Raw genomic sequence first — 12,579 nt, 5'->3', positions numbered from 1 at the left:
ATTCGAAATATAAATCTAAAAGTTTTAGAGCTTCGAGGTAAAGTTTTTATTGAAAAGCCCACATGACATGTAAATGATTGGAGACAATGTAGGTCCTACTCTAACCCTACTGTGTATTTTTTAATGGAAATCTCATTATGGTTCAAATGACTCTTTCCTGCTCTTCTATTTGCATCACATTTTCCACAGTTCTATTGTTAATTCATTGGCAAAACATCACAAGAGCATAGCACATGTGAAAGAGTATCATGGCAAAACTGCAAAGTTTTTGCACTATTGTTCAAGTAAAATTGGAAAATTTACGCAGGGTAACATTCACATTTAATATCTGTGGTTTATCTTTTGTAGTTATAATGTAATTGGCTAAATAAAAAATCTACTCTACAAATGGTGGCAGGAGAACATACATGTAAAAGGTATTACAGCTCATAAGCTTTCGGAGCCAGTGGCTGCTTCTTCTGGCATAAGGATTGAAGGGGAAGGAAGAGGGCTGAAGGAAAAGGATTGTAAGTTTTAGGAAAAGGGGTAGAGTTTGGAAAAGTCATCCAGAACCCTGGGTCAGGGGAGACCTACCAGACAGAATGAGAAGGAAAGACTGATTGTTTGGGACTGCATCGGACAAGATTTGAAAACCTGTGAGCTTAAAGGTGAAAAATATGCTAATGTGCAAGACAGAGATTACTGCTAAAACATTGTGCCCACAACTCTATCACATACAATGCACTTAGCTGTTCACTCTTATTAACACATGCACAATGTTTTAGCAGTAATCTCTGTCTTGCATATTACCCTGTCTTCAACCTTTAAGCTCTCAGGTTTTTAAGTCTCTTCTGGTGATGTCCTCAACAATCAGTCTTTCCTTCTCTTCCCATCCAGTATGTCTCCCCTGATCCAGGTTTCTAGGTATTTTTTCTGTACTCTACCCCTTTTTCTAAATCTCACCAGTCCTTTTCCTTCATTCTTCTTCCATCCTCTTTAACCCTTCTGCCAGAAAAAGGAGCCACTGGCTCTGAAAGCTTGAAAACTGTAATACCTTTTACATGTGGTTCTCCTGCTGCCACTTGATACGTAGATTTCTTTTATCTACCCATTTACATCATATTTTCAAAAACTTATTATCTTTTATAATGGAATTTTAGTGGAGTCTTCTTCCATATGTCTCGATAGCAGTTCTGATTTTCCCTTGCACCTTTTTAGATGGATATTTGTGCATTACTTTCAACTGTCATTTATTGTAATTCTTATAGCTTCTGCATTCATCAGTTGTGGATTGTAGTACAAACAGATAGTGACATCTAGTATTGGCACTATGGTGGATTTTGTGACCAAGTGCTGAGTGTGGTGTTGCTTGAACTAATGAGGCTACTTGTAAAAGGATCATACTGTCTCCCAACAACACTTCCTTGCAGAGGGAGGGGGAAGGGGAAGGGCAGTGGGGAGCGAGTCACTTGTTGCAGCAATCCTGTGTGGAAGTACCTTGGCAGGTAATGTGGCAAGGTGCAGTGCAATAACTTGTAGGTGAAGGTTCGACTCCATAGGGAAACAGTTGCGCCGAGTGACTATACCATTTCAAGCAGTAAATGGTACACCAATGAGCCACAAATGATGTTTATTGCATACCTAGATTTCAGTCACTGTGTGGCCACCTTCAGTGCAGTAAATGTAAGTTAAAAACTCTTGTATAAGCACATTGTCTCAAGTGTATATGAGAGATTGAGGTCACATATATCGACAAATGTTTTTAATATTTTAACTTAGATTTACTGCACGGAAGATGGCCACACAGTGACCAAAATCTGCAACTGATTGCTGTATGCTTTACTACCTGACACTTAGAATGGATGCAATTTTCAAACACTGAAAATATGAATTACCATTTCCCTAAATGTGATTACTGTTACTAAAATCCTTTTGTTAATTTTCTTAAAGTTTCATCAAGTTTTACAACATTCCTTTTCTCCAGCCTGTACTTTATACAGCAGAATGTTATAGTTCTCACTATTTCCTGTTCATGTAGTTTTCAAAAATGAATAGTTACTGCTGGCAGCAACACATCATAAATCAACATGCATTGCATTACACTGGTGCCTGCTAATGTCCATCTACCAATTCACTTTCATTGTTCAGATTGCAAGACCAAAATTTTTGCAGGCATCACTTTATCTTCTGTTCTTTTGGATTATATCTAAGTCCTTTACTGACATACCCAGCTATTTACAATACACTGTGTTATAATGAAGAATATAAAGTAAAAGTGTAAAAGTCATCTCCATGTTGTGAATGTAAAGTTACATGGCACAATCAGCTATCTCCTCAGTAATGTGTTGTGTTAATTAGTCCTCTCTGAAATCTTTCACATTGACATCTCATAACAAAAACTGATATTTCATGTGCTATTGCCAGTTGTGTGGCAATATTACTTGAAATCCATATCTACAGTTATCACTGGTTATTGACAATCTCACCAACTTGAAGATCATCTGTGTCAATCAGATCTTCGACAGTCTTGCAGCCACTCCCGTCACCACGACATTCTCTGCATTTGTCTTCTACTGCAGTTGAGCCCAGCAACATGTCACAGCCAACAGGCTAGAAAGCAGTATTAACGCAAATGTATGGCTGCCTCAACAATTAACATATAAAGATTTATTTCACTAAAATTAGGAGTAAAATAATAATAAGAAATATAATTTCAAATACCATAATTGAATATCCAAGCAACAGGAATTAAAATATAATTAAAACAAATATTTAAAAAATTATTCAATGTAACTAATTATTATATAAATAAACAAACTATATACTTTATTTTATAAAACACACACACACACACACACACACACACACACACACATACACACACAGATGATCTTAAGAGCGTGTTGGTCTGCCTTTGGAACACAATACAGCAGTAGTCCTGCATGACATGGATTTGACAAGTCAGTGGTAGGTTTTTGGAGTTGTGGCACCAGATGTTCACATGTATGTCACACAATTCCTGTAAATTAGGGGCCAGTGGCTTAGCAGTGTAGCGCTAGTGACTGATAGCATGCCAGATGTCTCACATCAGGTTCAGATCAGGTAACTTTGGTGGCCAAGACATCAAACTGAGTTTACTACCATGATCTTCAAACCACGGCAACATGATTCTGTTCTTGTGATATGGACAGTTATCCTGCTGGAAGAAGCCTTTGCCATTGTGGAACCCATCAAGCATGAACAGATGCAGGTGGTCCACAATAAAATTCACCAAGTGCACAGTTGTTATTGTGCCTTCAATTACTACTGCAGGTCCCATGGACGCCCTATGGCATAGTGCATGTTTTCAGGGGCTGTTTGTCTAGATGATGACACCTTCAGATAAGACTGTCGACTCGGTGTAACAAAAAACGATTCATCAGTCCAGGAGAAACATTTCTATTGATTCACAGCCCGATCTGGTGAACTTGTGCCCACTGCAATAATAACTAACAATATTGTTGGGTCAACATGGGAACATGTAGGAGTCATCTGCTGTAGAGCCAATTAAAAGATATAATGTTCATAGTGATTATAATTGAAGGGAAACTTTCAAAACACTGTAGAAATAACACCACTAGTCAGAAGGACGTCAAACTGCAATGGAATGTTATCGGAGAAGGGGGAAACGTATGGCAGGAAGAAAAAGGTAGTGTGAAAATTGATCAATAGATGGCACTGTATGTGTCAGAATAAGCAAATTAAACCACTTGTCATGCACACGACCCATTGAAGTTGGTATAAACATGCCGGGTACACGGCTTTTCCTCCTTTTGAATCTGCGACGTTCGAAGTGACTGTCTCAATACAGGGTCACACTCTGCTTGTAAAGCTGTATTACAAGAATGATGACTGTGCACATGTCGCTCTGCAGAAGTTCCGGACACTGAAGGGTTTAAAAAATGCATTGGTCTGATGATTGCTGTGAGTCTGGAGAAAATGATTCGGAAATTTGAAAAGATGGGTTCATTTGGTGTGCAACCTGTAAAGGGAGGAAACGAATTGATTCGACGTCAGTGGAAGCAGTGGCCACAGCAATGCAGGAGGAGATGAGTGGTGTTGTGGAAATGTATAGTGCATGGAGAACTGCCCGAAAACTCGACATACCTCTGAGCACGGTGCATAAAATCCAACAAAACATCCTTCTTTGCTATCCATTCAAAATTACCCATGGGCACAAGTTGCTTCCTGTTGATCTGCCAGCAAGAGAGATCTTTGCTTTAGAATTTCTTGCTCACATGGATGTGGGCAATGATTGGCTATGGAAGATTTTGTGGGCAGATGAAGCCCACTTCCATCTGACAGGATATGTCAATACACAATTGTCAAATCTGGGGAATGGAAAACTCACACACAAATGAACCAGTACCACTTCATCCTGAAAAGGTCATTCTTCTGTGGTGCAATGTTTAGGGCATCATTTATCATAGGGCCATATTTTTTTGAAGAGACAGGTGCTTCCGGTCCTGTTACCTGTACTGTCACTGGTAAGCACTACGTGTGTCTTTTGCGCAACCATTCCAGCTCTCCAGCAGTGTGGCTGTGAGGATGGGATCATTTTATGCAAGATGGTGCACCTCTGCACATTGCAAATCCAGTTAAGCAGCTGCTGAAGTGCCATTTTGGAAATGCTAGAACTATCAGCCGTCTTTCCCTACAGCCTGGCCATCCCAATCACCTGATCTTAATCCATGTGATTTCTAACTGTGGGGCTATCTGAAAGATGTTGTGTTCAGTGTTCCAATTTCAAACTTAGCTGCAGTGAAGGCATGTTCTGAACATGACCCCAGAACAAGTTGCAGAAAACAGTGGACAGCATACTGAACATGTTTTGCACCACTCACATGGAAATTAACGATCTGATTTGATTCTGATCAATGCTTTTTATGCAGTTTTTGGCCTCAGGACAATTACCGATTTTTCCCATCTGATGTGATATGACCTTGCCGTGATGGATGGGCTTATGTAACTAACAGTATCACACCTGTACACCCATGCACACAGTAGTACAGTTTTTGTAACATCAAACGTACACCTCAGGCATTGTTGTATGATTCATATGTCATTTGTAGTCGACCACTACTAAATTATGATGCTTACAGTGCCATCTATTGCTACATTTTTGTAACTATTTATTTTTCTTCTGTCATATGTTTTCCCCCTTCTCAGATAATATTCTGTTGCAATTTGACGTTACTCTGACCAGTGGTGTTTTTTCTACACCAGTCTGAAAGTTAACTTTAATTATAATCGCCCTGTAGAACAAGAAGATGAATGAAAATATTCCTTATACAGTGATAATTTCTATGGTTTGAGTTACATATAATTAAGCACAGTGGGTATGCACAAGTGTGTTCCATTTTCAATTTATGCTATAGTTACAATCAAAGGATGGGCATGCGCATTAAATAACGGTACTTATCGGTGAGACAGAGACACCACTGTCAAAGCTGACAGTAACATTGGTGTTTGATAGCAGGTTCCATTACTATTGAGAACAACAGTGTAGTCACTCTGACTGAACTGATACTGAATCTATCGGACATTGACAATCACTATCAAATTAGTAAACTCTGTTGTTAACAGATCATTAGTATATGAAAGTATCTGACAGTTCCAAGAATGGTGGAACAACATGTATAATGAGAAATGTAATGGGTAGTCGTATCTTGTGACAAGATGACTTTGTCCAAGTTTGTCCGAGAGAAGATAAAGAATATTTGATGATTCTCTGTGACAGCTTAGATTTTGCTGATAGTTATGCATGAAACTGAGCCAGACACATTGAATTATCACAAACCGTATGTTCACTGGGTCCCACAGTCACTAACATGTGACCACACTATGACACAGGAGCTTGTGGATGGTGTTTTGAAGCAAACAAGATGTGAAGCTGATACAAACATACACACAAAATTCAAGCTTTCGCAACCAACGGTTGCTTCATCAGGAAAGAGGGAAAGACGAAAGGATGTGGGTTTTAAGGGAGAGGGTAAGGAGTCATTCCAATCCCGGGAGTGGAAAGACTTACCTTAGGGGGAAAAAAGAACAGGTATACACTTGCACACACACACACACACATATCCATCCACACATATACAGACACAAGCAGACATATTTAAAGGCAAAGAGTTTGGGCAGAGATGTCAGTCGAGGCGGAAGTAAAGAGGCAAAGATGTTGTTGAAAGACAGGTGAGGTATGAGTGGCGGCAACTTGAAATTAGCGGAGGTTGAGGCCTGGCGGATAACGAGAAGAGAGGATATACTGAAGGGCAAGTTCCCATCTCCGGAGTTCTGACAGGTTGGTGTTAGTGGGAAGTATCCACATAACCCGGATGGTGTAACACTGTGCCAAGATGTGCTGGCCGTGCACCAAGGCATGTTTAGCCACAGGGTGATCCTCATTACCAACAAACACTGTCTGCCTGTGTCCATTCATGCGAATGGACAGTTTGTTGCTTGTCATTCCCACATAGAAAGCTTCACAGTGTAGGCAGGTCAGTTGGTAAATCACGTGGGTGCTTTCGCACGTGGCTCTGCCTTTGATCGTGTACACCTTCCGGGTTACAGGACTGGAGTAGGTGGTGGTGGGAGGGTGCATGGGACAGGTTTTACACGGGGGGCAGTTACAATGGTAGGAGCCAGAGGGTAGGGAAGTTGGTTTGGGGATTTCGTAGGGATTAACTAAGAGGTTACGAAGGTTAGGTGGACGGCGGAAAGACACTCTTGGTGGAGTGGGAAGGATTTCATGAAGGATGTATCTCATTTCAGGGCAGGATTTGAGGAAGTCGTATCCCTGCTGGAGAGCCACATTCAGAGTCTGATCCAGTCCCGGGAAGTATCCTGTCACAAGTGGGGCACTTTTGGGGTTCTTCTGTGAGAGGTTCTGGGTTTGAGGGGATGAGGAAGTGGCTCTGGTTATTTGCTTCTGTACCAGGTTGGGAGGGTAGTTGCGGGATGCGAAAGCTGTTTTCAGGTTGTTGGTGTAATGGTTCAGGGATTCCGGACTGGAGCAGATTCGTTTGCCACGAAGACCTAGGCTGTAGGGAAGGGACCGTTTGATATGGAATGGGTGGCAGCTGTCACAATGGAGGTACTGTTGCTTGTTGGTGGGTTTGATGTGGACGGATGTGTGTAGCTGGCCATTGGACAGATGGAGGTCAACGTCAAGGAAAGTGGCATGGGATTTGGAGTAGGACCAGGTGAATCTGATGGAACCAAAGGAGTTGAGGTTGGAGAGGAAATTCTGGAGTTCTTCTTCACTGTGAGTCCAGATCATGAAGATGTCATCAATAAATCTGTACCAAACTTTGGGTTGGCAGGCCTGGGTAAGCAAGAAGGCTTCCTCTAAGTGACCCATAAATACAGTAGATTGGCATATGAGGGGGCCATCCTGGTACCCATGGCTGTTCCCTTTAATTGTTGGTATGTCTGGCCTTCAAAAGTGAAGAAGTTGTGAGTCAGGATGAAGCTGGCTACGGTAATGAGGAAAGAGGTTTTAGGTAGGGTGGCAGGTGATCGGCGTGAAAGGAAGTGCTCCATATCAGCGAGGCTCTGGATGTGCGGGATATTTGTGTGTAGGGAAGTGGCATCAATGGTTACAAGGATGGTTTCCGGGGGTCACAGACTGGGTAAGGAATCCAGGCATTCGAGAAAGTGGTTGGTGTATTTGATGAAGGATGGGAGACTGCATGTAATGGGTTGAAGGTGTTGATCTACATAGGCAAAGATACGTTCTGTGGGGGCTTGGTACCCAGCTACAATGGGGCAGCCGGGATGTTTGGGTTTGTGAATTTTAGGAAGTAGGTAGAAGGTAGGAGTGCGAGGTGTTGGTGGGGTCAGGAGGTTGATGGAGTCAGGTGAAAGGTTTTGTAGGGGGCCTAAGGTTCTGAGGATTCCTTGAAGCTCCGCCTGGACATCAGGAATGGGATTACCTTGGCAAACTTTGTATGTAGTGTTGTCTGAAAGCTGACGCAGTCCCTCAGCCACATACTCCCGATGATCAAGTACCACGGTCGTGGAACACTTGTCAGCCGGAAGAATGATGATGGATCAGTCAGCTTTCAGATCACGGATAGCCTGGGCTTCGGCTGTGGTGATGTTGGGAGTGGGATTAAGGTTTTTCAAGAAAGATTGAGAGGCCAGGCTGGAAGTGAGAAATTCCTGGAAGGCTTGGAGAGGGTGATTTTGAGGAAGAGGAGGTGGGTCCCACTGTGATGGAGGACGGAACTGTTCCAGGCAGGGTTCAATTTGGATAGTGTCTTGGGAAGTTGGATCATTAGGAGTAGGATCAGGATTATTTTTCTTCGTGGCAAAGTGATATTTCCAGCAGAGACTATGAGTGTAGGACAGTAAATCTTTGACAAGGGCAGTTTGGTTGAATCTGGGAGTGGGGCTGAAGGTGAGGCCTTTGGATAGGACAGAGGTTTCGGCTTGGGAGAGAGGTTTGGAGGAAAGGTTAACTACTGAATTGCGGTGTTGTGGTTCCAGATTGCGTTGACTAGAATTTTGAGGTGTTGGGGGGAGTGGATCTGGAAGTGGGAGATTGAGTAGATGGGAGAGACTGGGTCTGTGTGCAATGAGAGGAGGTTGAGGTTACCCTCCACAACCTTTCCAAAAAACCTCAAACTCCTCTCATTGCACACAGAAGTGTGTGCATGGTGTCTGTATATGTGTGGATGGATGTGTGTGTGTGTGTGTGTGTGTGTGTGTGTGTGTGTGTGAGTGCGAGTGTATACCTGTCCTTTTTTCCCCCTGAGGTAAGTCTTTCCGCTCCCAGGATTGGAATGACTCATTACCCTCTCCCTTAAAACCCACATCTTTCGTCTTTCCCTCTCCTTCCCTCTTTCCAAAGCTTGAAATTCTGTGTGTGTGTTTGTGTGTTTTTTATTGTGTCTGCCTACCAGCGCTTTCCCGTTTGGTAAGTCATGGAATCTTTGTTTTTAATATATTTTTCCCATGCGGAATGTTTCTTTCTATTATATATATATATATATATATATATATATGAGGGTCAGCAAATGTTTATCAGCAAAAATGGGGCCCCCGGGGTCCCAAAGTCGTGATGGCGGCGTCACTGTCCCACCGAGATAATTTGTCCTTTTAGGACAATTATCTGAGCAAGCACCCACGCCAGCAAAAGGTTACCCGACACATGCTGTTTGATAACGTAATGTATATAAAAGGTGGTAATAATTTATTTAGTGTAGTCAGCAAAATGTCTTGGGTAAATCAGTATTTAAGCACGGGCAACCATGGCTCTATACAATACGACGGAGGTGTTTTATATCCGAGACCTGAGGAAGACATTAAAATGGTGGAAAGAATTCCATTAACAAATGTTAATCGTTCACGTAGCAGTAATGATATTCGAACAGTGCAAAGAGAGGATGCTGCTACTCGTATGCAGTATGGAGATAATTTTGACGATTTGGATACGAGTGGCGAAACAGTTGAATTTGAACGGGTGACAGAATCAAGGCCAGAAGAAAGTAACATTGGCGTGCGACAGCACCGCCCAAATAGACCACGAAATCGCGGTCGAGGTCACCAGAGTGCAGATATAGAAACCGCTAGCGAAACAGTGCCCTTGTTATTTGAGAGTGTTACGGACAGGGCCACAATTAGCACAGCTGGTGTTACAAGTTCAGGGCAAATAGCGATAGTGGCTGGCGCGACAACTGCTGCCGCTGCAGGTGCTGCTTACGGTGTTAAAAAATTAGTTGAACGTGTACAGAACAAAGGATACACTTTACTTGGCAGTGATTACGTAGGACTGGGAAATCCTATAAATATAGACGCACCGCGCAGTGGAGCAGATGCCATTGCTAAAGAGCACGACGTAGGATACGATAATCTCTTAAAGGAAGCAAGAGAACGACCATTTACAGAAGAAGAGTTTAGACAACGAGTTCAACAGTTGGATGCAAAAGCTATAATTGATTTTGCAATTGACTGGAGTCATACACGAAATTGGCATTCATTTGTGGGAAAATACGGCCTGAAATTGAAGACAGCTGTTGAACAACGTATTGGAAAAACTTTGTATCCGAAACAACCAAATGCCGAAAAAACAGGTATGTAAATATAATTTTTGTTGTGTATGATGTATTTTTGGTTTTCATTATTTAATCGACTCATGAATCGAAACATGACTGCATGCGTCATTTCATGATTCGAAGGTCGATTCGAGGGTCAGCAACTGATAAAAAAAATGGGGCCCTCGGGGTCCCAAGGTCGCGATGGCGGCGTCACTGTCCCGCCGACATAATTTGTCCTTTTAGGACAATTATCTGAGCAAGCACCCACGGCAGCAAAAGGTTGCCCGACACGTGCTGTTTGATAACGTAATGTATATTAAAGGTGGTAATGATTTATTTAGTGTAGTCAACAAAATGTCTTGGGTAAATCAGTATTTAAGCACGGGCAACCATGGCTCTATACAATACGATGGAGGTGTTTTATATCCGGGACCCGAGGAAGACATTGAAATGGCGGAAAGAATTCCATTAACAAATGTTAATCGTTCATAATCCAGCATTCGACGATTTAGATACAAGTGGCGAAACAGTTGAATTTGAACGGGTGCCAGAAACAAGGCCAGAGAGTGTCACGGACGGGGCCGCAATTAGCACAGCTGGTGTCACAAGTTCAGGGCAGACAGCGATAGCGGCTAGCGCGGCGACAACTGCTGCTGCTGCAGGTGCTACTTACAGCGTTAAAAAAGTAGTTGAACGTGTACAGAACAAAGGATAATTATAATTTATTTTTATTTGTTGTAATAATTGACAGTAAAAATTATACATTGTACAAATTCTTGTCTTTTATTTAATAATAAATGAGAAACAGAAAAACTCTTTCACATAATCCAAAATAGGTTACGTTACATGTTTGGATGTGATGTTGTCTAGACATACATCAATACTTATTTCGATATGACTGCTGTAATACAATTATTGTTTACAGTCTCTGGTTGGCAAACATTCCTTCATTCACCTCTGCAACCCCAATCTCATCCCACCTGCTTTTCATTATGTTTTGCGAGTGAAAGCTTTCCTCACTGTTGAGAAATTACTATGCTACCAAACCAGATGTTTCCATTTCATTATCAAATAAAGGTAAAATGTAAATGCCATGTGGCTAGGGCCTCCTGTCAGGTAGACCATTCGCCTGGTGCAAGTCTTTTGAGTTGATGCCACTTCGGTGACTTGCTTGTCTATGGGGATGAAATGATGATGATAAGGACAACAGAACACCCCAGTCCCTGAATGGAGAAAATCTTCATCCCAGCCGGGAATCGAACCAGGGCCGTTAGGTATGACATTCTGTCATGCTGAGCACTCAGCTACCAGAGGTGGACATCAAATAAAGGTGGCATCATTCTTTGATTCATACATTTGATAAATATGTCAACATAAAAGAAATATAATCTACAACATGTTCGGTTCACAATGAAGTGTTTTGTTTCATTATCTTTTTATGTTCCAACATTGTTTACTTTTCTGATACATCTTGTAACTTCCCCAATCAGCTTAAGAATTCATACTGTTGATAACATACCTGATAGCGGCATTTTATAGAATCAGTTAAAAAAACTGAAAAAAATTCTGAACTGAATGCTTATTAGAGGGCGAAGACTTGCCTCTTCAAATATTTTCCTACCTCAGCTTTATGAAGAGCTCCACACCAATGTGAAGCCACATTATTGGGTCTCAAGGAAAAGAGACGTATGTCAAAACTGTACGGTACTCAAACTGTGAGGTAATATGCAAATACCAATTTAACTTCTAATTGCACTGTTTAACAGAGGCTGTCGTCAATTTTTTCTGTAACATACTCAAATTATTGGTACATGTGTTGCTGTTTACAATCCACAATCAATTAAAACTCAGAAAAAAACTGCACATTAATATGCAAAACCTCTTCTGCGGTCAGTAAAACCAGGATAACTTCTTTTTCCAACTAAGGTTGGAGTACTAGAGTACCAGGTAGTTCATAAAAATATCTTCAAGGGTTTGTGGACAAAGTTTATACCTCCAAAACCACCCACCACCAGTCACTGGTTTTTGCAGTCACAGGTTTTTTTGTCTGGTGCTACCCTTGGTTTTCCAGTGGTGCACTATAATGGTTTTGCATAGGTAGCTGTTAGTGGTTGTAGTGATGGGAGTGTTTGAAGTGGTTGCCCATCATACCATGGTGGTCACTAGGATTTCTTTCTCTTTCGCATCAATGCATGTTTTAAGGGATAAAATTTCTACATTGTTCTGCAGTTCTTGAACTTTTATGAATATTAACGAATGTTGTTGAATATCCTCGAATGTTAGAACACTGGAATCATGCAGATCACACTGATCCACACTCTAGTTCTCTTAACCGATTAATGTTGCAATGTAAGTTATGGGGAACAAATTCATCGAGAATGTGTACCAGCCTATAGTGAGAAATTGCTCAAAGAACAGCTCTGTGAGCAAACAACGGAAAAAGTTAGGTACAAATTGCACAGTTTAACTTGACCCCTACATGGAAAATGCTGGGAGCAAAATCTTGCTCTCTCCGCGTATC

General features: G+C 41.6%; 1 protein-coding gene across 1 annotated transcript in view; it reads right to left on the bottom strand.

Moving 5' to 3' along the window:
- LOC126188956 (papilin) overlaps positions 1-12,579 on the bottom strand; it is a 260,366-nt gene that overhangs the window by 233,238 nt on the left and 14,549 nt on the right. Inside the window, exon 3 of the mRNA XM_049930714.1 lies at positions 2,466-2,589. Coding sequence (XP_049786671.1) covers positions 2,466-2,589 — 124 coding nt within the window. The remainder of the gene's footprint in view (positions 1-2,465; positions 2,590-12,579) is intronic.

Source organism: Schistocerca cancellata, chromosome 5, assembly GCF_023864275.1.
Source record: "Schistocerca cancellata isolate TAMUIC-IGC-003103 chromosome 5, iqSchCanc2.1, whole genome shotgun sequence".
Taxonomy (NCBI): domain Eukaryota; kingdom Metazoa; phylum Arthropoda; class Insecta; order Orthoptera; family Acrididae; genus Schistocerca; species Schistocerca cancellata.
The sequence above is the reverse complement of the archived record's forward strand: the minus strand, read 5'-3'. Positions and strand labels throughout refer to the sequence as shown.